This window comes from Ammospiza nelsoni, chromosome 12 (genome assembly GCF_027579445.1).
Source record: "Ammospiza nelsoni isolate bAmmNel1 chromosome 12, bAmmNel1.pri, whole genome shotgun sequence".
Lineage (NCBI taxonomy): Eukaryota > Metazoa > Chordata > Aves > Passeriformes > Passerellidae > Ammospiza > Ammospiza nelsoni.
In genome coordinates, this window is record NC_080644.1 from 6,663,365 (window position 1) to 6,689,057 (window position 25,693).

The window sequence follows — 25,693 nt, forward strand, 5'->3', positions numbered from 1 at the left end:
CCCAAAGGAAAGGGAAGCTGCAGGTACCGGGACCAGGTGGCCAAGGGAGCCTGATGTTGTGAGGTGCCACAGTGCCCAGCAAAGGGCCCCTTCCCTGGAGCTTCCACATCCCAGAAATCCCTTGCAAGATGTGGTAGTGCCACCTAAGCAAGGGGCAGGGGTAGCATGGGGATGACATCAGTGGGTTGCACCTGTGTTACCTGGCTCAAGGGAAATGCTCCCAACACAAGTCAGGAATCTCGCCAGCAGGAAAAGCCACACCACTGCAATTCCTACTTCCCTTCCCCATCCCAATTCTGCAGCCACTAACTGGGCAGAGGGATTTATGCACCACAGGCACCCAGCTTTCCCCAGCACATCACTACACCAGGAATCAGAATGCCACATTCCTTGCCCAGAAAAGCAGGATAAAGCCCCCATGGGAGCACAAGAGGCTGAAGGACAGCACACATTGAAAACTTTTAAACTTGTTTTCATCCTGCACTTTCTGCCTCAGTCTTGAATCCTTGTCCAACCCTTGCCATATCTACCCTCTCCTTTGAACATCATCTCCATTCCCCTTCCCAAACTCTTCCCCTCTCTTCCAGCAATGGCACAAAATCCCTAAGCAAGAGCTTCTCAACTCCCAATGCCTCTCACTCACCTTTAGGAAACTACAATTCCATGGGACATCCGTGAGCTACACCCTTTCATCAGCTATTCCAGAGAATGCACAAGTTTCCATTATGAGCCCAAAGAAACAAAGGCTTTTGCTTCCAGACCAACCTGCAAGCAAAAGCCTTTCTGCTCCAGCATTAAAAGATCCGTTTTTGGCTTCTCACCCGTTTTGGCAAGAGGCTGTAGCCCAGCTTGGTGCAGCCAGCACTGGCAGGCACCTTCCCAGAGTGCTGGGAGCCTGATAAGTCCAAAGGTTTCTGCTATCAGACCCCCTTTTCCCAGTCAGAATCAAAGGACAAGACCACACTCGAAGACAACAGAAGGAAACAAAAAAAGCAGCTGTATTTTATACATATTCTCCAACAAATAATAAGGGAGTTTCTCCTCCAACTAAATACATGGGATAATGCACATCCACAGACCTGGATACAGCTGCTATAGCCTCAGGTGTAAGACAGTACAGCTTCTCATTCTATGATCACAAGAAAGTCAGGAGGTTGGGGTAAAAATAGTACACACCACAAGTGTAGAAAATTGAAGACAGTGTACAAAGGGTCCCAAACACAAAGCTTTCCCTCTCTTGAGTTTGCTTTTTTCTATTTGCACTTTCAGGGAGCCATCCCAAACCTCCCAGCCACAGGCAGTCACAGCTGTGTAACAGCACAGTCTCCCAACAACTCTAAATAAATGTTCTTCCTTCAAAAGGGCTTTCAGGGATTGCTGAGTTTTGCCTTGTTACTTCAAACCACCACTGTGCTTAATGAACTCAGATACCTAAAAGAATAAGCTTTACTATATACATTTAAAAATTGAGGAAAAGTTCTCTAAAAATATGCTTTTGAATTTGACAAAATGCTCCAGCTGCTAAGGTTGGAGGAAGACCTCCAAGCTGTGCAGCAGCTTGTTAGCAGAGACCAAACTAAAGCACCTAAAGAAGAGGAACCAGCCCAGAGCTTTCCCTGTGCTGCTGGGCTGCTCACAAAACTCCACCCATCTCCTTCAAGGACACTCTGTGTATTCCAACAGCAACAACCCAGACAAGGAACCAACATCAGATGGGCCAAACACTAAAGGGGGACAGGGAACACATGCCAGGGCCAAGAACAGAGGGACTGCCACATGTCAGAACCCATACAAGCGCTAATCAAAGCTTGTGTTTGCAGGGGGAATCAGGAATCAACATGGAAATGCCAACAGAGCCTCACAGGACTGCTCCTGTCTCCTGTGTGACACCAGCTCCAATGTTCCCATGTGCTGCAGAAGCTGATGGCCATGCTGGGGAAAGAAGGAAGCAGCTTTTCCTTTTGGGAGAAAGCTCCTTCCTGTCATCATCCATGTCCTGTCCTTCCAAATCTGTGCCACTGAAAGGGCACCACGAGCAGGTTGAGTCCTATAGGGACCTCTGAGGCAGCTGAGGCCAGCACACTCTAGAAGGTATTTTTCAGCTTGGCTGCCACAAGCACGAGAATCTCTCCAATCTTTTTCTGCCAGTTCTCTATGTCCTTGGAGACATCACACCAGAGCTCTCCATGGCGAGGTTCAGCATTCTCACAGCGCTTCCTCACCTCTTCTTGTTGCTCCTACAGGGAAGAGAAATGACAGTTTGTCCTGCTTTGTTCCAGAACACAGCCAAAAACTGAACTCTCCCCAATTCAAAAACTCTTCCTAAGATGATGGTGGGGTTTGGGGTCTGTTATTTCCAAAGGAAGTCCAAGTCAAAATTCAGAAGCAGCAAGTCTCCTGCCTGGCTGAGCTGCAGGTAGGCAAGTTTTGGCTATTGCAGAGAAACTGCAACAGAAACTTCCTGTGCATTACCACCTGCAGGATGCTGTGTCAAGTGAAAGGTCTCTCTGAAGTCAGAAGATAAACACCCCCATCATTTCAGCAGTAAAAACTGCTGTAAGAGATTAGAGTTGGCTGTTCCTCTGGCTGTGTTCACATGACACCTGTACTCAACACTTGGGAAGAAACAGCCCCAGTTACACAAACCCAGCACCACAATTCCAGCACAATTCCCTCTGAGCAAGCTTGAGTTTTACAAGAGGAAGATTCATTTCAGAGATTTTTGCATGAACCAGCAGAACTGTGGACAGCAAAGCAGCCTGAAACACAGCTCAGCTAATGACAGCACCTTTGAAAAGCCACCACACAGGCCTGTTCATGCTCATTCATGACCAGGCGTGACACCCAGCCTCCCCTGCGACCACACAGGCAGGAGCAGTGGCAGCGTGCTCAGCCCTGCACTGCAGCAATCCCAGGACTGGGCAACCCCTGGCAGCCAGGGATTGCTGCTGCCTCCCCTGTTCCCAGGCCCACACTCACCTCTGTGCCATGCTGGAGCTCAAATTTGTAGAAGAAGGCCCAGGCATCCCCCAGGTCAGAGTCGATCTTCACCGTGCGGTGGAACCACTCTCTGGCCTTGGTTATTTTCCGCTCGCTCCAGAACAGCCTGGTGGGAAGAGCAGAGAGGAGCTGACAAACAGCCTCACTTTAGGGGAAGAGGGCAACCCACAAGAGCTCCCAACTAAAAGGCTCTGCAGGTGTTCCAGTTCTCTGCTCTCCCAGGAAATAGACAGCAGATTTTTAGGCAACTTGAAGACCATCCTGCCTCTGGAAAGGGAAGGGAGTGAGAGGACTGAAAAGAGCACCCAGCACTTCCTATTCACTGCCCCACACTGAGGCAGGACAACTTAGAGGATAACTCAGCCCCAGGCACAGACAGGCTCTGCTCAGAGGGGAAGCATTACAGAGCTCAACCTTTGCTGTTTAATTGCTTCAATTTTGCTGTTCTAGATTTGGTGTTGAAGAGACAGGATTACATGCCTACACCTATTCCCAATCCTTCAATTTCTTTACATTTCAAGTCAATTTTAGCATCTAATAATTAAATAACTTCTAAAAGCTGGTAACTGACTGCTGTATGGTCACATGCTCACATTTACAAAGCCTGCTGGGGTGGAGTGGAGCAGACCTGCCTTATCAGCCCCATTTTCCAAGGAAAAACAAGTATGGAAGCTTCTGCACTCAAATCCCAGCCTGGCACAGCCCCTCTGCTGCCATTTCATCCAGGCACTGGTCAATGCTGAAATTTCTCCCCAGTAAAGAACAAGCTGAGTCAAGAGTCTCTTGGTTTCACTCCTTTGCATTAAAGAGTTCATTTGAGCTATAAGGTCTTTATCAAATCAGCCACCCCTCATAAAGAGCTTAGCCTGTCATAAAATCATACAGCTTATGTGATTGTTTTTAAGCCCTATAATACTCTTGATTGTTCTGTGTTAAATAAACTGTGATTTACAAGAGCATGAACAATGATAGCAGAGGTTTAACACCTGCAAGTAGTGGCCATTTTCAGGAACGTATTTAACAAAAGTTTGTCACAGATGTGTGACACTCTGTACCTACAGAGGCAAGTCCTGATGGGTGGTGGAAGCTGTTTATGTTGGGATTAGCTGTTAAACAGCCTGAGGTTGCACCAGAAGGGGCCTGGGAGCAGTTGCCATAAAGCAAAAGTTAACATTTTTCTCACTTGCTGCTAAAGCTGAACAAGTCAGCTGTCAGGATCTGGCAGAACCCAGTGTTGCAGTCACTGGAGTGTATCCTACAGTTTTCTTTGGCTTATAAAGTAGAGTTGTGAAAGAATTGGGCAACTTCGAGCAAAATGTCTCCTGCATTAACCTCTTCTGCTATTCACAGAGGGAGAAAAGTAAGTTTGTTTCCATCACAGCTGCTGTAAGGCTGCTCACACATCAGAGCAGGATGTGGCACACATCAATTCCAACAGTGGGTTTTAATCACTGAAATTCTTACAATTCAACCTGGACAAGAAAACAATTCCTAGCAGATTATCTTCCCATTTCAGAGAAGCAAACTACAGAATGGCTGGTGGTTTGCATTCTGGCAGAGGGCACAGCTGAAGAACACTGACATAGGGGACATTCAGGAGAAGAATATCTAGCTCAGAATTTAAAAAGACACCTGACAGAATCTAGGACAGAGAGGAAAGATGAAAACTACAGTCAGCCACATAAAACTTGAAAAAGAACTTTAAAAAAAGTCCCTATGTTCACAGACACTTAAAACATACCCTGAACCACTTAAGCCTAGTTCACCTGACAGTGAAACCCTCTTCAAGGGACAGAAAGAAAACTGGCAAAGGGCTTTGTGTGAGTGTATTGCTGCCTATGCCAGTCCCAGACCCACCAGAACAGCTCGAGGGCAGGCTGACATTCCCCACTTGGAATCAAGGGAGAGATCTGCACAGTTACTAGGAGACAGCTGGAGAGCTGCTCCTTGCTTTGGGACTTAATAGAGCTGCTGCAGCCAGAAACACACAGCTGTGCTGGAGTGCAGTGCTCCATCCTGGAAGCAGCCACACACTGACATGGATATTTTTACTGCATCAAGCACAGAAACTCACTTGGCCACAGCCAGCAGGACATGTGGGTCATGTTCACACTTCTTGAGAGCATCCACACTCTTGGTCTTTCGTTGCGGTCGCGCTTCAAGGAAAATTGCTTCTGACCACAGGATTCCTTAATCAAATCAAGTAGGAAGATTGTTTAGTGTTATTTTGAGGCTAACCCTCCCCACCCTGGCATCAGGCTGGTGCTGTGCATCACAAGCAGCAGTTCAGGCCCCACCCTGGTGGTTATTCATCCCCGACCTCACCCCAGACCACTCTTCCCACACAGATACTTCATTCAGTACTCTGAATTTTTAGCTACTGTGTGAACCACACTGGACTTTCAGCTCTGGGAGTTTCTGTACCACATGCTGCAGCTCCAGCACTGCCTAACTCAGGCTTTTCAGATGACACACTGCAAACTCTGGGACAGAGAGAGAAAATCAGTGTTTCCAAAGGGAAAGGTATCTGTCTGTTTGAATAGGCAACTGCAGTGGCAGAAGTCTCAAAAAGTGCAAAGTACAGTCTGGGAGCAGTTTCAAGGGTGCTGGAGAGCACCACAGTCTTATTGATGCTGGCTCCACACACACTGATGAAGGACAGAGTAGATTCAGGAAAGCTGGGTTTAATCCCTAGCTCCTCTCACTGCCAAAAGCAAGGAAGGAAATATGCTCAGGGGAGCATGAAATCTGCAGTTTCTCATGTCAGCCAGGCACACCTGATCACTTCAAAGCAAAGCCTGAGAGCTGGTGTCTGCCAGGACTCCATCAAAGCACTCTGGCTTCTCATAAATGGCACCACAGGAACACACACAAGCTTTGATAACTGCAGTGACGGACAGGAGAGAGACTCTCTTCTTCTTCTTGCTCTTTACATATAGGATCACAAACACCATAATATTTCTATTTTATTCGTTGTGCAGCCTGCCACCCATCAGGAATCAATTCTGCAATCAATGGACCCAAACCTCTGGTTTACATGACTGCAGGTGGCCAACCAGCCAAGTCCTGCAGGCTTTGATTATGGTTTGTTGAGGTCTAAGATAAAGTTGGAAGCAATTGTTTAAACAAAAACTGAGATCCTGCTGCCCATTTCCATAGCAACAGGCAGATCTGTAAAACAGCCTGTGATGACAAACATTCATTAGGTCATTCACAAAAACAAAGCAGGATTTTGGGTGGTGCTGCTTTGGTGACCCACTTGCATGGAGAGTACCTTGCAATGAGTTTATCGTGTCATAAAAGTCTCTTAATTCCCAATTATTTTACTGAGACTTAAGCAGCCACCAATTAAACACCCTTCAAAACCTAGCCTGAAGGCAAGCCAAGTCTTGCCCTGAAGTTACTACAATTTGTAGTTATGTGACATCTTCTCCCCAAAGACATCAACATGTTTAAATAATTAAGGTTTCATGCAATTCTGCCCCAAAATAGGGATGTGATAGGCACTTCATCCTCCCATCCCAAGAGGCAAATGTTTCCACTGCTGGTTAGAACTAACTGACTTACATCATATGACCTCTTAGCCTTTTCTTACATGAGCTAAAATAATCAAAAACCAGGACTGAACATTTATGGTTCATGATCCTCTAATCATGACTCTGGTGGAAATTCACTGCCAGCACAAGTTATTAAACTCACAGTGCTGCAACCAGTGCAGGCAAACCAGCAACTGGGAATCTCCTAAGGCCAGCTGTACTCCAGAGGGACAGAGAAAGCACCACTCTTTTTTCACTGAACTTCCTAACTACAAATACTTCTTTCATTTTAAACTTTGGCAGACTTCTACCAGCTTCCGAGAAAAGCCCACCCATATCCAAGATGCTTTTGCAGGAAGCCTGGGCACAAACTGTGGACCATGGATTCCATAATATACTGGGTACTGCAGAAAAATTGAACAACACTAACCCATGATCCCTCAGGTGTGAGAGAGCACAAAGCAACTTGGATTGTTCTCAAAGACCCTCAACATTTCCTCTGCAGAAGGATGGCTGTCACCTCTCCAAAACACCATATTCTGAGACCTGGCCAGAAAGGATATCTTGGGGAAAAAAAATGTGCTTCTATCAACTGGGCAAAACAATTGTGTTTAAGGTAGAACTGAGACCCAGCTCACCTGAATTGGGGCACTCTTGCAGTGCCTTGGCCATCAGGGTGTTTGCAATGTTCTTCAGCCCAGCTCGGTACTCCAAGCGCACAGACTCCAACCTGGTAGGGAAGAGACTCTGATGATATTTATGCCAACATTCACCAGGCTGAAACAAACACTGGTGAAGGTCACTGGAAACTGAAAACATCTGCCCATATGCTGAATATGTGTAGGTGACTGACATCTTCCCATTCCTCTCCATCTAAAAATAAATGTGACTTTTATTCCATAATGGCCAAGATAAAAAACAATCTGAAACCAGCAGTAACAGCATGGAAAGAGCCCTGTGCATGCTGCATGCTCTGTGCACTCCAACTATCAGTAAAGAAATAACTGTTTCCCAGATCCTTACAGTAGCTAGCCAGGACCACCAAAGCTTTTCTGCTATTCAGAGAAGTTATTAGTCCAGAAGAAACTCCAGGATGGGCATGGTCTTAAGTCCCAGGCTCCAATGGCTGAGATGATGTGAAATAGCTGTCCTGAAGAGCAGACTGAATTTGTAGCTCAAATTCAGTTCAACTCCACACAACTCACCAGAGATCTGGATTCTTTGGATTCTTCAGGCGAGATTTTTCCAAGATGGCTCTTGCTCTAGTCAGCTGCCCAACTTTCTCCTCCAGCCTGGACAGCAAAAGCCACAGGGGTATGGAATGGGGGCACTTCTTCAACTGTTAAAAAAAAAAAAAAGAATGCTCATAGGTAAATTTGGAAAAAAAATCTTCTAATTCCTATAGAAAACAACTTCCCTCCCTATATCCTCCTGGAGAGTTTAGCAGTAGAAAGACCAAGCTGATTATGTGTCTCAAATTTCTCCAGTTAAACTTATAGCACAAAAGTGAAATTTCTCCTGTTCCCATAAGTCAGGTACATCAGGTATGGCTGAGCTATCCCTGCAGTAAGAAAAAGAGCACACCTCTCTTAACAGAGCTACAATTTGTGCTCTTTCTACAGATGGAGGCTCTCACACATCCCCAAACCACAGCACAGTGTGCAGGGAGTCATTAGGATATGGACCCTGGCAGAAACCTGTGCCCAAATGACTTTGATGGCTGTGGACTTTGAGCATTGATACCCAAGGACACCAATTATCATTTAAAAGAGATAGTGCTCTGTAGGCCACCTCCTTTCACAGTGTGCATCTAAGAGCTGCTGAGGAAGATTTTCTTTTAAGAGTTCTGGTTTTAGTCTTTACAGGTCTTAGAGAATTACTGTGCAAAGCCTTTTTTCCTGCCTGTGAGGAGTCAGGCACACAGAGAACTCTCTCAAGCGAGAAAGTCAATCCTGCATATGAGTAATGTGTAAAAGAAATTCTTGCTTATTTCTTTTTTTTTCTTTTGCTGTCTTAACCAATGACAGAAATCATATCATTGGCTATCCATTCTGATTCAAAGACAGACATCTCTCCATGCCAGCAGCACAAAGCAAACCTGCAGCAACATCCATCTTACCCCTTGATTATAAGCCTCCCGTGCTTTCTCTACCAGCTCTTTTTGTTCCTCAATTTGTCCTTTCATCATCCATAATTTGGGGAAGTCCTCATAGTGCTTCAGGGCTTCCTCACAGAGCTCCTGGGCTGCAGCAATGTTCCCAAGCACCCACTCCAACTTCACAGATTTCATGAAGACCTGGGAACAAAGCAGAGCTGTTTACCACCAGCAGCCATTAGAAAACCATTTATCTGCCAAAGCAGCAGGTTCCACTTGCATGTATCCTTTCATGTATTCATGTATCATATTAGAGTGTTATTGATTAGCTACAGTTTGAAGTAAAATAAAAGTGAAAATATCAGTGTTAAATAATAGCAGGAACAAGTAACAATAAGAAAGGTAAATGCAAATACTAAAGGAGTTAGAACAGTGTGGTCCACCTGTATCTCACCTATTTACATAATTAATAACATAGATCTGGCATTTGCATCATCCCAGAATCATAGAATGGCTTGCATTGGAAAAGTAGTATTTGCATAAAGAGCACAGCTTTAACAGCTCAACCAATTAACAAACCTGAGCCTCCTTCACCAGCTCAATCGGATCTCCTCAGATCCAAGCTACCAAGACAACCTTTTTTTACTTATGGCTTCAGGCTCTGTTGTCCTGCTCATTAGAAACTGGTACATGTAACTTTTCTGTCCCCCAAATCCTTCCTTCTGGTTATGTAGGATAGTCACAGCTATGAGAAATACACTACAAACCAAAGGCTCTCTCACTGCTCTCTGATCCCCATCCTCCCCATTCCCAAACTCCCCCAGCTGTGACCTCACAAGAGAGGCACCAAGTCTGAGAGCTGAGCTTCAGCCCCAGCTGCAGAAGCTCCCTGACTCAGGGAGGAAGAGAACAGTTAAAAAGATGTAGGATGTAACAACAACTGAGGGGGAGGAACAGGGGACAGAGATCAAACTAACTTTTCATTTACTTGGACAAGTTAAAATGCTTTTGTATGAAGAGCTGAAAATGGACAGTTTATCATACCAGAGGTAACTGGAGATAAACACAGGAGTGTGACTTTAAGCACCAAACCACCCCAGAGCTGTCTTTAGTAGAAGCATAAGTGAGTCTTCTGTGAAAGCATTTTCTCTTTTTTCCAAGACGTGCTTTTATGCAAAACAAACATTACACAAACAGCTGTAAACTGGGAAATTCCTGACTTTTGCCATTTATGTAAAAAACCAATTGAAACCCTTCACTTGATCCTGGCCTTTTTTTCCCATCATGCCACGACTTCGTGTCGCAATTCCAAGCGCTCGCACGGCGGCCCCATGCCCCGGAAGGCAATGGCAGGGAGCCACAGGGTCAATCCCCACGGCCACAGAACTGAAGGAACTCCTCCTTCCGTCCCAAATCCCCCGTGGCCAAGGGGCCTGAGCCTCTCCTCACCCTCCCCATGTCCTCACCCTTGCTGTGGGGGCACTGCTGCGAGCCTTTGCCAGCAGCCTCCTCGCTCTTTCATACTCATTGTTCTCCGACTCGAGCTTCACGGCAGCCAGCCAGATCTCCTCGCTGTTGGGGTTGGCCTGCAAGAACACAAAGTGACAGACAAATGCACACAGTGAATCAACAGCAGATTTAATCCTCTGTTTGATCCAGATTAAAATTGAAATCAGAGCTTTGTCAATCCACAGTAGGATTTTTTTTTCAGTGCAAGCTCCTCCCAGTCTTCTTTGACCTTTGAAGTTTATAGAAATCCTCCAAAACAGATGGGCAACACAGATATATGCCAGTTTAGAAGTTGGATGCTTCTCAATTGTTGAAAAGCAGTAATGCTTGATCTTCTGAACTTCCAGTTTAAATACTGAAAACATCACAGGGTCTGCCACAATGAGACCCTCATTTTATTACCCTCAAGCAAAAAAGCTGCAGCTTTAATTCCCCACTGAGGTCTGTGAAAACTCTTCCAATAAAAGTCATTTCAGTCAAGAACTTTTCAGCCTAGTAACAAAGAGCACTGAGAACAGATTAAGGAAGTATCTTTTACCTTCCATTTCAGGACCTGTCTTTTTTTTTTTTTCTTACTTAGCTTTTAAGCCTAATTCCCAGTGTTAGAAGCACTCTGCCTATCTTTGCTACAGCATCCAGCAGGCAATTCCCTTCATTAGTGGGACTGATCCAAGACATAAGTAATGCAGTGACCTCATTAGGGCAGACCACAATCCTTCCCTTGAGGTGACCCAAAACAGGATTTTGATCCATGACTGGGATTGGTGGGAGTCATGCTAGTCAGACTGATGGTTTGCAAACTCATAGAATCACAGGCTGTGTTGGAAGGGACATTATAGATCATTTCATCCCAATCCCATGGGTAGGGATGCCATGCACCAGACCAGGTTGCTCAGAGCCCCATCCAACCTGGCTTTCAACACCTCTAGGGATGGGACAGCCACAACCTCTCTGGACAACCTCTTCCAGCTCAGGACCTGGTGCAGAACTACTAAAAGAGCAGGACCACAGCCTTGCTTCCAGCTTGCTGCTATTTTACAGAACATTTTGTCACACAAAGCAACCAAAGAACAGCGGAAGTCTCCATCACTCTGAAAGGCAGCAGGAATCTGGTGTTGACAGAAAAAGCCTGCTCTGTATTCTTTACCTGTCACATTTAACACCCTCTGACAAGTGTAACAGACCCACCTGGAAAGCCAGGGCCAAGATGCTTCTGGCTGCTGGCACATCTCCTGCCAGCCACTTGGATTTGGCTCCCATGAGCCACAGCACCTCTGCTTTGGGACAGTGAGCAACAGCTCTCTGCAAAAGAGCCTCCAAGGATTCTCTGAGGACAAGAAACAGCAAGTTACAATCCCTCCAGGTACTGCCAAGGGCCAGCTCTCTCACACCATTTCCACTATCACTCAGTGTTATAAATATTGTTGCAAAGTCCAATGTTGTAAACCTTGATAAGTTGTTTCATAACAAGGAAAGGGTGGGGTCTTTTTTCACAAGGGTTCTGAAATCAGCATTCCACAACCGGCTCATTGTTCAGACACCTTTGATAGCCTCTGTGGAAAGATCCCTCACACAAACAGCTCCTTTCTCTTGGAAAGAGTCATTCTGCTTAACAAACCTTTCTAGAAGCTGAGACAGGAAGGTTTTCAGAATTGTTAGATGAGGTTGGCTTGATCTTATGCAATTTATTTTTTTCTCCTCTGGTAAATATACTTTTCAGGTAGAACATGGGGCTTAAAAGCCAGCCACCGCTGAGAAACATGGGAAAACAACATCAAAAGAGAAGGTATATTTGTTCCCAACAACAAAAAAAAAGGCTTGAATGAGGAAGAACTCAGCATCTGCAGTCACTTCCACAAGATAGCCTTGTTGGCCTTAATAAGGATGATTCCACGTGTATAAGTGGCCTACTGCAGAGATTGTTTGCTTTAGTCTAAGCTGTGGGCAGAAAGTTTCTGACATGTAAAGCTTTGTGAATAAACTTTTAAAAGAGCCTGAGGTCTAACAGTATAACACCAATCTTAATTCAGAATGTGATACACATTTACACTGTTTAATCAGAACATACCAGAGATGCTTGGACACATTCAGCTATGAAGTAGTTTATCTATGAAAACTAAATAAAACACATTTTAGGTGATTTGCAGCCCTATATTTTTCCAGAGGTGCCTTCTCAAAGCCAATTGTTCCTACCTTGTCTCTTCATAGCTATTTTTACCACATAACCCCTATTGCCAAGAACCATTTTATGACTTCATAAAACTTAAGGATGTTCTGAGCACAACAATAACAAAGAAGGTCAGACCTGCAAAACACAGCAGTGAGTTTCATCCAGCTGCACTAACTCTGCACTTGCACCACACCAGGGACCATATTGTAGCTTTCCTTCATCCCCAGCCTGTCCCCCTGTCACAGGGATTGTGCAGCACTCATACCTGGTTCCATGGTTCTTTTCAAAGTAGGCTGCTCTCAGCCACACACTCTTCTTGCTCGGGAAGACTTGCAAGGCATAGGCATAAATGGCTCGGGCACACTCCAGGGCATTATGAGCAACACACTGAGGGAAGACAGATCAGGACTAAGTCAGCTTAAGGGAGCAGTGGAATCAAGAGCAAGCAGGAATTACACATGCACAATTCAACCCAGAACTCAGTAACTCGGTGTAATCCATGAATTGAGGCATTAATAGAGAACAGAACACTTACAATCAGCTTTTTAAAAGGAAGCAGGGAAGGAATTTCCAAGTATCCCTCTACAGAGCACAAGAATCCCTGGCCTTTCAATGGGACTGACACTCACAGGCCAGCTTGAAACATCAGCAAGGCATTGGAAAGGATCTCATGTTAGCACTTCATTTCATTATTTCACAGGCAAAACCCTAAGCACCACAGCATGTGCCCCCCACTGCTCTGAGCCCAATTTAAGGCCAGTGAAGTTGGACATTTCTCATGCTGAAACATGATTTAGTTCTTAGCACATGTTCAAACTATTCCCCTAAAGCAAAGAAAGCCTGGTAAAACTTTTACCCACTCCATTGTCCAGTCTTACATTAACTCCTGAGCTACAATGGTTATGCCTTGAAACTCAACTCCCAGCTCCTTTACTCATAACTCAATCTCTGTTGATGTCTCACACTCACCAAAAACAAAAAAATCCACACCAAGTTAGCACACAAACTATATCAATATCAACTTTTTGTTTAGTAAAAACTCAAATCTGAATAAAGCTCTATAATAACCCCCTGAGGCAGAGGGTAGCCAAAGGCAGGCAGGTGGTGTGGGAATCACATCCACTTTCACTGACAAAGCCATTTCCCAGGCACCAGTGCAATTTCCTCAAATGAAAAAACACAATCCCACAATAAAACAAAACCACCAAAAAGCAGCATCCAGCTGGACATACACTGTCTGCATCCTCCATCCAGGTGTGCTTCCGATCCTCTTCCTCGATCCCAATCCCGATCACAGCTCTCATGATCGCCTGGCACGTGGCCACACTTCCAGCTTTATCACATTCCTCGGCATCCTAGGAACAACAGGAAAGCTCTGCTCACTCTGGGAGCTCAGCACAAGAGGTTAAAGTCTGCAATGGCAGCTCCTCATGCACAAACACAGAGACATTGTGGTCACTGCCACAGCACAAACATCTCATTGCTCCAACACCCTGACACTGAGCAGGAGCCTGCAGCCACCAGAATCATTCAAGCTGCTTAAGAAACAGATCACATCAATTCCATCCACTGAAAAGGTGACAATGTGTGATCTTTCCAGACCCAGAAGTCTTTTCCTACAGCTCCACAACCCTGGGACCTGGGCAATAAAAAAAAAAAAAAAATCACAAGGAAGAACTGTAACATCAAAACTACTGACCTTCTTTCAGCTTTGAGATGATTAAGTCTCAATAAGGGCTTGACAATAACTAAATTTAAGAGTATCCCATCAAGCAGTGTAAAGTCAAAGGTGCAAAGACTCTCTCACCAGACCATGTATGGAAAAGTGGAGTTTCCTGACACCCAAAGCTTTCAGAAAGCCAAGCATGTCTTGCTTAAACTTGTTGAAAATCCCTCTGATCAGTTAACAGAAATGGAGCAGTTCTAGTCCTGAGAAGGAACTTGAGAACACAATGATGCAGAGGCTGTGCTCGTGGATTTTTTTAAAGAGAAGTTGAAATTAACCTTTAATTGGTTTACTGCTGTAAAGAAAGTCAGAATTCTTTTAGATGTTAACAAGGATATCCATTTAATATTAAATACTTCATTCATTATCAATGCTTTTAAGCAGTAAAAGATTTTGCTGCCTTGACCCACTGTAAATTATTTCAGTAGGAAACTGCTTTAAAGACTTATGATCAAACAAAGCACAGAACATATTCAGGAGGAAAGAGCTTCAGTACAGGACTAAAAGAATATTTCCTACATGCTGCAAATGCAGTATTTGTATTGATTTCTCATAATGCCATTTGACAAAGACTTGTGGGGCAAACAAATACCTGTCAAGCCAAAAGAGACATATGCAAAAAAAATACATAAATCCTTCACTGAAGGCTTTAAGCCTCCATCCTACTTAAGGCAGCAGCTGCTTCAACTTGAAGCTACTTATCTTCCATAACAGAAGCAAACCAGACATTTCTCAGCAAAACACATGTGATGTTACCCCAGGGTATCACTTATGGCCTTGACCCTACTCAGCTTTTTAGTCTCATCTCTTGTCTCTTCACAGGGACCTCCACTGACAAGGCAGGTGCAAAATGACACTGTAGTAGCCTTCAGACCAGAACCTGTAGAGTCTCCCTGGACCTTCAAGACCGAGCACATACCTGTATCCACTGCTCCCTGTTGATTTCCACCCCGTTAGCCCTGAGAGATGTGATGGCTCTGTCAATGATTTTCTCCACCATCTGGGTGTTTCCATTGGCTTCCTCCAGTTTGGCAGCAGTGATCCAGATGTGCCGGTCCGTGGGGATGTTCTCGCGCGCTTTGTTCAGGACTTTACGAGCGTTCTCATATGTCTCCAGTCTTGCCAGCGCCAGCCACAGCTGCAGAGCAACAAAAGATGGGTTGGAGATGAGAACAAGGAGATGACAAGGCTGCTGTATGGCAGTGTCAGCCCACAGAGATAAGCAGCTTCACACTGCTTGCTACTGGTTGGCAACAGTCCTCAAGCACTGCAAGGAGGCTGTGGAATACCAATGGAGGAGAGGAGAAACAGGCTGCTACTGCCCTGATCATCTCTGGCTATCATCCCCATCTGCTGGGCTCTTATACTCCTATTTTCTGTTCACATCACTTCTAAAACAGCTGAAGTGAACACTCTGGTTTGGTGTTTCAGAAATGAGTAACTTTTCGATTCACCAGGTTAAACGTTCACTCGTTTCTCCAACTGTCAAGGCACCACATATGGACACAAACATAGCTCAGTGCCTGCAGCAGACACAGCTGTGCACTGCCATGACTAACCTAACAATTACACAGCAAAATGAGGCATGTAATGACCACCAGACAATTAACTCCAAAGGAAAAAAAACCACATTCCACTACTCATCATATCCTTCTCACTGTGGGAGAAAACCTTGTGTGGAGAAACACTGCTCACCCTGCCTTTTGCCTGCAAAGCTCTACTGCCAGCCTGAAGTGGGGTGTAGGGGTTTTTTTATTACACTTTTTTTTTTTAAACTCACTTCAACACTGGTTGGACAGCACTCCACAGCCCTGCTCAGCATGATCCTGGCATCCTCAGGTTCCTCCAGCTCCACGGCTGCTTTCCACAAACGCACCGAGTTTGGAACATGCTCAAGGGCTAGAGAGGCAAAACAATTATGTCAATAATGATAAAATAGTTTACCTATGAGATCTGTATTTTCCAAACATGAGATAATAAAGAATTTGTGCTATTACAAGGAAATGTCCTGAAGGAGGCAAAGTAGTGAATTTACCTATTTGGGCTCTTGCTTCAACAATGAGAATTTAAAATCAGAAAATAAAACACTTAATCATTTTAATTGGAAACAGCTTTTGGAGAGCCAAGGGCTTTTTTGTTGTACATCCTGTAATTGCATCCTCCTCAGTAAAACACCTGGCTGAACAAAGCCTTCAGTCTCAGCAAATGAGCAGATAAAGATCTTCAACACTGGGCAGCTTAAATCCCACCAGGTCTGCCTTTATAGAAAAGGAGCATCTTCAACAATAACTAATAATACAGCCTTACATGTTGAAAAATACAGTTCCTTATATGTTGAAACTGTCCCTTCACAATTCAGTTTTCCTGTAAGCCTCTCCTGACAGCTCAATGGACCCCAGCTTCACTTTCCAAAAAGCTGTTGTCCTGCCATGCAAATATAAAATAGGGATGCATAAAAACTTAAAGGTCTCGCTGACACTAAGCCATGAGCACCAAGAGTGCTTCCAGCAATCCAATATGGACTCCACCTAATTAGGATTCTTCAAGGCTTCCTTAATCTTGTCCCAGAGTTAGCTGCATTCTCTGCAGCCTGTCCTACATGTGCTGTCTGAAGCATTAAATGCTAAACAACAACTTTCCTCAGCCCATCTCATTAAGAGAGATTGAGAAACCAAAGAGGTTTTTTAGCCTTTTGTCACTCCAATTTGCACCCCAGACTGCTGAAATCAGCTGCATTGCAGCATTACTTCCACTGCTTCCATGGTGACTGTACACAAATGTGCCATAGTTACAGAGGACTGAGCACATCCCTCTTCAATAAAGCAAGCACAATCACAGGGACACAAAAATGAGTGGGAAAAGGCATCTAAAACCACTTTGGAACTAGCTGGCCTTCCAGGCAATGCTGTTCTTTGAGGCATTGCTGCAGAGATACAGGGCTGAGCCTCAACTCACACAGAGATTTACAACAAGCATTAACCTTTTGTCTCCAAGTCTACAGCTGCAGGAGATTTTCCTGAAGAATTTAGGTGAGTAATGTCAGCCTCTAAGATCTGAAAGCATCACTCTGCAGGACAGAAAATGTTTTCATAAACACAGAATTTTATTTTTAGACCTCAAGCTGTATTTCAGCCACTCAGCTTGCTGAGTCTCCAGTCAGACTGAGGCTTTAAAAACTCCAGAGGTTCTGCTGGATGGTAGGAATACACACAGAGAGGAGAAATGCATTAAGGAAGGTCACACTTCAGTGACATTACCTGGCACTCAGGCTTCTTTATTTTGGAGAAATAATGGGTTATGCTGCCACTTAAGGCTCCAAGCTCCTTATTACTGATGCTCCCTAGGCAGCAGAGGAGCACTGTGAAGCTGTTAACAGGCAGAAACTGGGAAGAGCATGATAAATCCAGTTCCATTCCACTAACAGCTTTGTTAGTGTTACCTAACCATGAGATTAGGTAGGTGGTTCCAAAAACTGAATGTTTTTATCTTCATAAATACAGTGTTTCAAGCAAAGCTCAATATTAGTGGGTAAGTCACTGCTCTCACACAAGACCCTCTCCTACCTGAGCTGGGCTCACAGATCTATTTCTGCTTCTTTAGAAGTGTTTTTCTGTTCAACATCTGTGACTGTTCCTGAGAAGGACACACAGTGTCACAGGAGCAGCACTTCACACCATGCTGCACTGCAGAGCCAATGGAAATTAAAAAAGCTAATGAATAGTTAATATCTCAACTCTTTAGAACTTCAAATCCAACAACTTTGAGATGCCTTTCATCCAGATGTAGTAAGAGGTCATCGCACTAGAGATCTGCAATTTTACATGCAAGAGGTAAGAGGTGGGAGGCAACGAATTCCTTTGAACCTAAACCACTCAATACTGCAGACTGCTTCACAATGATTCAGTAAATGTATTAAATCCAGACCCTTTTCCTTGTCTAGATTAAAGGCATGAGATGTAACTAATACAATTCAGTAGTCATGAAGGAACTAATCTCTACTGATACAGGCCCAGCTACTTAAACTAATCAAAGAATTCATATTTTGAACTTCTGAGGAAAACCTGGGCTCAGGACAATACAACAAACTGCTGTTGAAGAGATCATTGTTTGGAACAGACAGTTATTCCGTGAAAGAGGAAAACCTCCAAGTGCAATCAATCCAAGGAAATGTAATGTTTCAGGTAAGCACCACAAAGAAAGGCTTTTTGTCCTTTTGTCAAGCACAAAACTTGCTACACTATAGCAAATCCTGCAGCTCCACAAGCTGAATGATATGAGAACCCCAAGACCTCTAAAGCTCCTCCAGCAGTAGCCACTGTGGCATCTAAAGGGCTACAAGCAAGTAGGAACAATCAATTCCAGTATCTTTTCCAAAAAGTATCACAAGGTGACATCTAGAGCATCTTTTTATCCTCAGAACATAATTTTTTAATTGCTTCCATCTACTTATCTAATTGTGATCAAGCTGGAACCAGCTTAGGTAACTGAAATACCATTTTGAAATTGTTCAGTACCTTCAGCAGCTTTCTGCTGAAGGATGTTTTACAAACACTTCAACACTTTTGTTCTTTGGTTTAAGAGCAGCAAGTTCCACCACTAGTACACAAATTGTAATTTCAACAAGGAAGCAAAAAAAGCAGCTGAACTTATGGCCACATCTTGAACAACTCAGAACACAATGAGTGCTATGCCTTCATTCCCTGAGCCCCCAGGAGCTCTCACCTTTCCTAAGGACACGTTTCTTGGCCCGGATGTCAGTCTCCAGCTCTGCTGCTCTGATGTAGATCCGCACCGACTGCGGCAGGTGCCGCACAGCCTGGGCCACCACTGCCTTGGCTGTATCTCCAGGCTGCAGCCGGGCAGCTTCCAACCAAACATCTTCACTCTGTCAGGAAAAACAACCCAGCTTCCTTTACATCACAACAAGAATGTAAAATCACAGCTCCTGCCTAAGCAGGTGTTTTGTAATACAGTAAACAGTGAAGGTGTATTGGGCAGAGCCTCAATCAAGCTTAACAGAGATCATGCTGCTTATGAACCACAACTTTTTCCTACTATCCCACAAGGTAATCAGCAAAGCAAAGCAGTTCTGACCTTAGGGCACATCTCTGTTCCTTTCATGATGAGGTTTCGAGCCACCTGGAGTTTGCCAGTGACCTCCTCCAGGCGGGCTGATGCTATCCAGGCTGGGGGATGATGAGGATTGGTCTCTCGGACGGATTTCAGCAGCAAACGGGCTTTTTTAATATCACTGAAGGAGGAGGGAAAAACAGGAAGGAAAATTTTCAGCACATTGGGAAACAATTCTCCTGAACCAGGATGTGCTCAGACCCACAGTAACTGTGACCTCAAATTTTCCATATTGAAGACACAAAACTTTCTACCAAAACAAGCTCACATATACACACCAACACAGCCAGATCACAGTGAAAGCCAGTTAAATATTTAAGCAAGATTTTTGGGAATTACAGCTGGGCACTTGCAGCCAGAAGCTGATAAGCCCAAGCACTGATGTAAATCAAGAATTAGCATCAATATTTGCACATGCTGCTCTGATTTCAAGAGCAAGTCTTTATGAAACACATGTCATGCTCCAGGCTAAAGAGGTTCTCAGAGGTCGTCAATCAAGCCTAAATTAGCAGCACAAAAGTACAATTAACCAGGTTATTTCCTGGCTGGCAGGCAGCCACACACTGCCATCATTCTGGCATGGAAATAGGGATGGAATGGAAACAATCTCCACAATTGATGCATCCAGGTCAGATGCTAATACCTCAGCTGAAAGACTAGACCAGATCTCATGATAAAAGAATTCATCCTCAAAAACTCACCTGGTATTTCTTACAAACTAAATGCCAGCTGAAAGCAGCCACTCAGACAGATTTCCATTTACATGTAGGCTCAGTGCCATTGCTAAGAGGATAAATCTGTTAATCCTTCTTAAACTTACTTGATATCTCCTCCATGTGTGGGAATCATGGAATTCAAGTCTGTCAAATATCCTTTTGGATCCACTACAGTCTGGCCACTCACAGAGTCTGACACCTGGGAAAGTCAAGTCACAGCTGCTGAAATGACCACTCACAGCCCCTGAACACCTAAAAACACACTGTGGCTCCATAAAAATCCTAAAATCATCTGTTCCCAAAAGCAAGAAAGGAGGAAAACACAAAGCCTTGCTTATCAGCTTTTTTCTATTTCTAAAATATACAATTTTAACATTAAAATCCAGACAAGAAGCAGGCTGGTGATAAGCAGTCACCCAAAGGTTGTCTTGCAGCCCTGTCAGCTAAAGGCATTCTTTTTAGAATAACCAGATTTAGATGAGAAAATCAATGATGAAGAAGGCACAAATCAGTATTTTTCAGCAGTTTGTCCTGCATCCCTACATAGGACAGAAGAGATGCTTCCACTGGTAGCATCCTGTGTTGTTTGCCTCAAGGGCACCTCTGCTATAACCAGGCAGTCTGTTCTCCCATAATGACCAAGAATTCCAGGGACAAACCAGTATTTCTCAGGAAATTCTATTCTTTTTGAGGGCATAAAATTTGGGGAGAGGGACAACAAAATTATTTCATAGCTCAGCTGTTCTTGGATCTTCTAACACCCAAGAGAATTTAACACTTTTCGAAAACCAGTGACAGATCCTGCCTTCCCACATCCCTACCTGGCTTAGCCTCATATCCATCAAGGTGTTCCTGGCTTGGCCAATCTTCCTCATATCCAATTCACCAGTCCCAGGTGTCATCAAGCCTGGTGTCATTCCTCCTGGGTATGGAGTATTCAAACCCCCTGGATATGGAGTATTCAGTCCACCAAATTGCTAAAAAAAAAAAAAAGGGAAAAAAGTGAGAAAGTCATTCCTAAAACCTCTTCTGAGATTTCAAAAATAATTCAGACTATTGGCTGATTTGCACTTCCCCAGAAGCTGCAGGACACAGATGCCCAACCCCAACAAGTACTTCTGATATGGCTTCCCTGGATCCCAAAGCATTTCTCACACAGGATGTATAAATCTATAGGTAATTACTAAAGTTTAGTCAAGTCAATGAAATAAGCAACGAGAAGGTGAAAAATTCAAGCACAGGCATCTGAACTTGGCACATTTAAATAAGAATATCTGTAAAGAAGTCCCATGGACACCTGGAGCCAGTCTAAGGCCAGTCAGCTGCTCCTGTAATTCTATGACCACAGAAGACTCTGGCCACAGAGCAGCAAGCTAAATTACCTCATTTTTAGTTGACTGAAAGGCAAACTATTTTTAACACAATTGCCCCAGAATCAGGCAAACTATTAAGTGAAAGGAAACTTTATTTTCTGTTCCCTTTTTGCAAGACATTATTGTAACAGAAATGGTTTTGCTCACCAAAACTACCACCACCCTGCATTCAGCAAATAGGAAAAGAAACACTTTCTTCCATCTTTAAAACAGGAAGCAGGTTTCCCCTGCTTATCCCCACGTTTTTTCTGGTAATGGCTGTGCACTGAAAGTCTCCAGCAACCACACAAGTTTAACATCCAGAATTCCTTTGGCAGACTCACAAACCACACCAAGTTTTTTGGTCAAATCCCAGTTCAACACTCGTCTCTAACCCAGTCTGGCCACAGCTTGCCCAGTTTGCTGTGTACTCACTGTTTGGCGTGGATCCACTGAAGTGTGGTTCTCCCCTGACTGCAAATGCTTTGCAAAGAAGCTGTCAGGGACAGGAGTCAGCTTCTCATAGCGAGGATTCCTCTGCCGCTTGTTCCTGGCATCCCCCACCTCAGGAATACTCAGCCACTCCTCCTCAGTCACCTCTGCTAACTTCCTCTGTTCAGACAGGAGTTGTCATCAGTATTTGCTGCAGAAATGGCTTTTGAAGTGCTCTAACTCCTTAATAGATTTATTTTCTTGAAATAATTCAAGATCAATTAAACATTTAAGGGTCAGACTTTTTTCCTAATCCAATGTACAAAAGAATTAGATTCATTTAATTGGAATTTGGTTTTAGTCCAGACTGAGATTCCAAATCAATTTTGTTATGAGATTCAGTGCTGCAAACATTCAGATTAATCCTAGTGCCTGGAGCATTGAGTGGTTTACTATTAATCATTAGACAACAGTTTAAATAACACATTTTACTTAAAAGAAGATTTAGAGTCAGGAGATTCTGCTCAGCTACTCCTGCAATGCTAACAAGTTATCAGTTTCCCTCAAAGACAGAAGTGTAGCACCTTCCACAAAGCACAAAACAAAAATTACCAATATCAAAATTTGCAGAAATTTCACTGCCTTGTGTACCCACATGAACAGTGTTTATTCTTCCAACAGAAAGTAATTCTGATCTGGAGAATATCGAAGTACTCCTTTGCCAATACACAAAATCAGAGCAAAGAAACAAACACACACAAAAGAATACACAGCCACCTCTTGTATCTCATAAAAAGTCACATTTCAGACATTTTTTTCCTTACTTTCAAGTCTGAGAACTGCTGCTGGATTTTGGGTCGTTCCATACGGTATTTTTCTATTTCCTCTTTTTCTCGTTGCTCCCTAAGGAAAAGGAATACTGAGTTATGCTCAAAGTAACACTGGAAAGTCTTTGATTAAAGTGCCAACATACCAGTAAAAATGTGTTTGATAAGAGTTAGGGCAGAAAAAAGGGCATTTTTCCAAGCTTAGATTATCAACATTATAACAAGAGATCCTTTATCAAATAAGAGAGTATTATAGTGTAAAAACAGACGTCTCCAAGTGAACTTCAGTCTCTGACCTCCTCTTAATGAGAAGTGACTTTAACAAGTAACACATACTGTTTACAAGCAGGAGGTGACTTCCCTAACAACTTCCAGTCTACTGTGCAGTCTGTGATGCATCAATATCAGTTGCTCAGCATCTCCCCACACCATCTTAATGAACTACAGCAACTCTTAATTAACTACAGTGAAGTAATTTAACCACATCCACTATCAAAGCAAGTGGTGCAAAATACCTGTCATCCTCAATTACCCAGAAAACACCCCCTGCCAGTGCTGCAGCTTATCCTACCTCCTCTCCTTCCTGCGTTCATCCATCCTCTTATCCAAAGCTGCATAAATAGCATCTGCTTCTTCATCATCTTTTTCATAGGGGCCACTTGAGAACAGGCTCCCAGCGTAGCCATTGAACTGGGAAATTGGAGAGAGAGGAAAAAAAAAATAGGAAAAAAAGTAATTTTTTTTTAAAGTTCTTGTTATATTCCTGCAGCAGCCAACAATTGCTTGAAAATGTATTAACAGGCTGCTTCTGACAACAATGCAGCAGACCAACACATCCCTAAATAAAAACATCCTTCTTCTACCACCCCATGGTGGTGGTTAGTCTCCCAAACCATTTGAAGCAAAATTGCTACAAAATTGCTTCTTTCAAAATTGCTTCTCTCTCTGAACCACTTCTATTCAGCAATGAATGAGATCCCAGAACAGAAAAGCCATTCTCTTCCATTAACCACTTTCTCTTCTTACACCAGTGAAAGCAAGCAGAAAGAATATCACAACATTCAACCAACCAAAGTGGGACTTAAACACAAGAGACTACACAAGCCACTTAAAGACAATATGTGGCACAGAATCACAGAGTCATTTAGTTTGGAAAAGACCTCCAAGATCATCAAGTCCAATCTTGTCAAAGCACACAAGCTTTCATTTGATTAAAAAAAATACAGAAAAATAAATACATAACCCCTAAAATGCTTAAACTGATTTTTATTTATAGATATTTTCCCAAGATTCTCAGGGCTCTGTATCAGTAATTAAACCACAATCACAAAGCAAGGCCACAACAGAAATCTGTAAGCACCATGCCATTGTGCATACTGAAATCTCAACCAATAAATAAAAAAGGAAAATTTTTATTTTCCTGCAAAATACAGGAAATTCTGAGTTTGAAGCCCCAGCTAAGAGTGGGGCTCTTACTGACAGAACCAGAGGACACAGTCTCAAGCTGCATCAAGGGAAATATAGGTTGGATATTAGGAAGTTTTTTATAGGAAGGGTGATAAAATTATGGAATAGTCTGCCCAGGGAGGTGGTGGAGTCACCATCCCTGGATGTGTTTAACAAAGCCTGGATGCGGCACTCAGTGCCATGGTTTAGTTGAGGGGTTGGGGCTGGGTTGGACTCGATGACCTTGAAGGTCTCTTCCAACCTGGTCATTCTGTGAGTTTGTAGCAGGAAGGGACTCTTGTTCCAACTGAGAAAAAACATCCGCGGGATGATGAAAACCCCCTCACCTCATCGTAGTTGGTGTCGTTCAAATCCTCATCATCATCATCTGCAGTCTGGTTCTTCTTCATCTGGTCGCCCACGGTTCTCTTGCCGGGCGGCGCGTGCCGGTCGTCCACGGGGTCGTTGGCATCGCGGGCAGGGCCGATGTCGGAGCGCGTGGTGAAGCCCGTGGCCCTGCAGGGACAAACCAGGGGCTGCTCAGCTCACTGCACCCCAGCCTGCCACTGTCACTGCTCAGGACAGGCAGGGGAAATATCATTTGGCATCAGGTACTCTCCATGACCAGCATTTGTAAAGCCAGGGGGTGAAATAGCCTTGGAATGATGGAACGGTTTGGGTTGGGAGGGACCTCTGGGCTCACCCCACTGCAACCTCCTACCACCATCCCCGGTTGCTCCAAGCCCCATCCAACCTGGCCTCAGACATTACCAGGGATGGGGCAGCCACAGATTCTCTGGGCACCCTTTTACTTTGTGGGAGAACTTTTCCCACAAACACAATGCAACCACCCAGCTCATGACTCTGCCACCTATCCCGTGCATGGACTCCTTCCTAAACTCTGTCTCTGGGGCTCTCAGCTGACCCTCCAGGCTGTGGGACACCACGAGTTGGGGGTCTGGGCAAAGGGATGGGGCAGCTGGAGCTCTTCTGAACCCCCACACTCGCCTGGCAGCACCTCGAGGGGCACAGCCAGCGGGATCTCTCCAGGGAACCAGTGGGGAACGAACACAATTCACACCCAGCAAAAACACCCTAAAAAAATGGTCCCAGCTGCCACCAAACCCTTTCACTGTTCCCTCAACAAATGCCCTCAAATTTGATCATTTTTCACACGGTCCCATGCACACACATTTACAAGATCAGGAGGGACACAATCCCGGTCTGAAGCACCCGGGAACTCATCCTCGGAGCCAGGCTCGCTTTTAAACACAAACCCGCCCAGCCAGAGAGCGAACGAGAACGATCAGGAAGGGACAACATTGAAAAGCCTCGGGGCCACCCCGAGGGGACAGGGATGAGTGGGGCAGGGAGGTGGGACCCAGCCGGGCAGCGAAAGGGCTCGGGAGAGCGCCGGGGCCCGGCGGAGCGACCGGGCCGGGAAGGGACCGGGGTGGCGGGGCCAGGCCAGGCCTGGCAGCGTCTCACCCGCGGCCCAGCCCCGGCACGTAGCCCAGGGGCGCGGGCATGCCCAGGAACGGCTTCTTCTTCTTGTTCATGATGGCGCTGGCGGCGAAGCGACACCGAGGCGAGACCGAAGAGGGACCGGAGCAGAGCCGGGAGAGGCGGCCGGGAAAGCGGCGGCGGCGGCGGCGGAAGCGGCGGCGGGAGCAGGCGGGGCTGCCCGCGAGGGGAGAGCGGCGCTTCCGATCCCCCGGGGAGAGCGCGCCCCCTGGCGGGGCGGAGGACCTGAG

At 44.8% G+C, this 25,693-nt stretch overlaps 1 protein-coding gene across 2 annotated transcripts; it reads right to left on the reverse strand.

The window, feature by feature from the left end:
- Positions 1–980: 980 nt before the first annotated feature.
- On the reverse strand, positions 981–25,602 carry PRPF6 (pre-mRNA processing factor 6). Of its 2 annotated transcripts, none has more exons than XM_059480782.1 (21): positions 25,428–25,602; positions 24,287–24,455; positions 23,065–23,183; positions 22,491–22,569; positions 21,670–21,846; positions 20,704–20,859; positions 19,987–20,081; positions 19,131–19,287; positions 18,759–18,921; positions 15,817–15,935; positions 14,956–15,174; positions 13,543–13,665; positions 12,576–12,697; positions 11,329–11,467; positions 10,098–10,217; positions 8,656–8,832; positions 7,742–7,875; positions 7,175–7,266; positions 5,075–5,189; positions 2,980–3,106; positions 981–2,237 (listed from the first exon to the last, which is right to left on the reverse strand). In XM_059480782.1, exons 1-21 carry the CDS (start codon positions 25,496–25,498, stop codon positions 2,085–2,087), a joined length of 2,826 nt encoding a protein of 941 aa, XP_059336765.1. In that variant the 5' UTR covers positions 25,499–25,602; the 3' UTR covers positions 981–2,084. The 2 variants fall into 2 exon arrangements, with proteins under 2 accessions (XP_059336765.1, XP_059336766.1); XM_059480783.1 differs by lacking the exon at positions 25,428–25,602 and adding an exon at positions 25,132–25,319.
- Between the last annotated feature and the right edge of the window lie 91 nt (positions 25,603–25,693).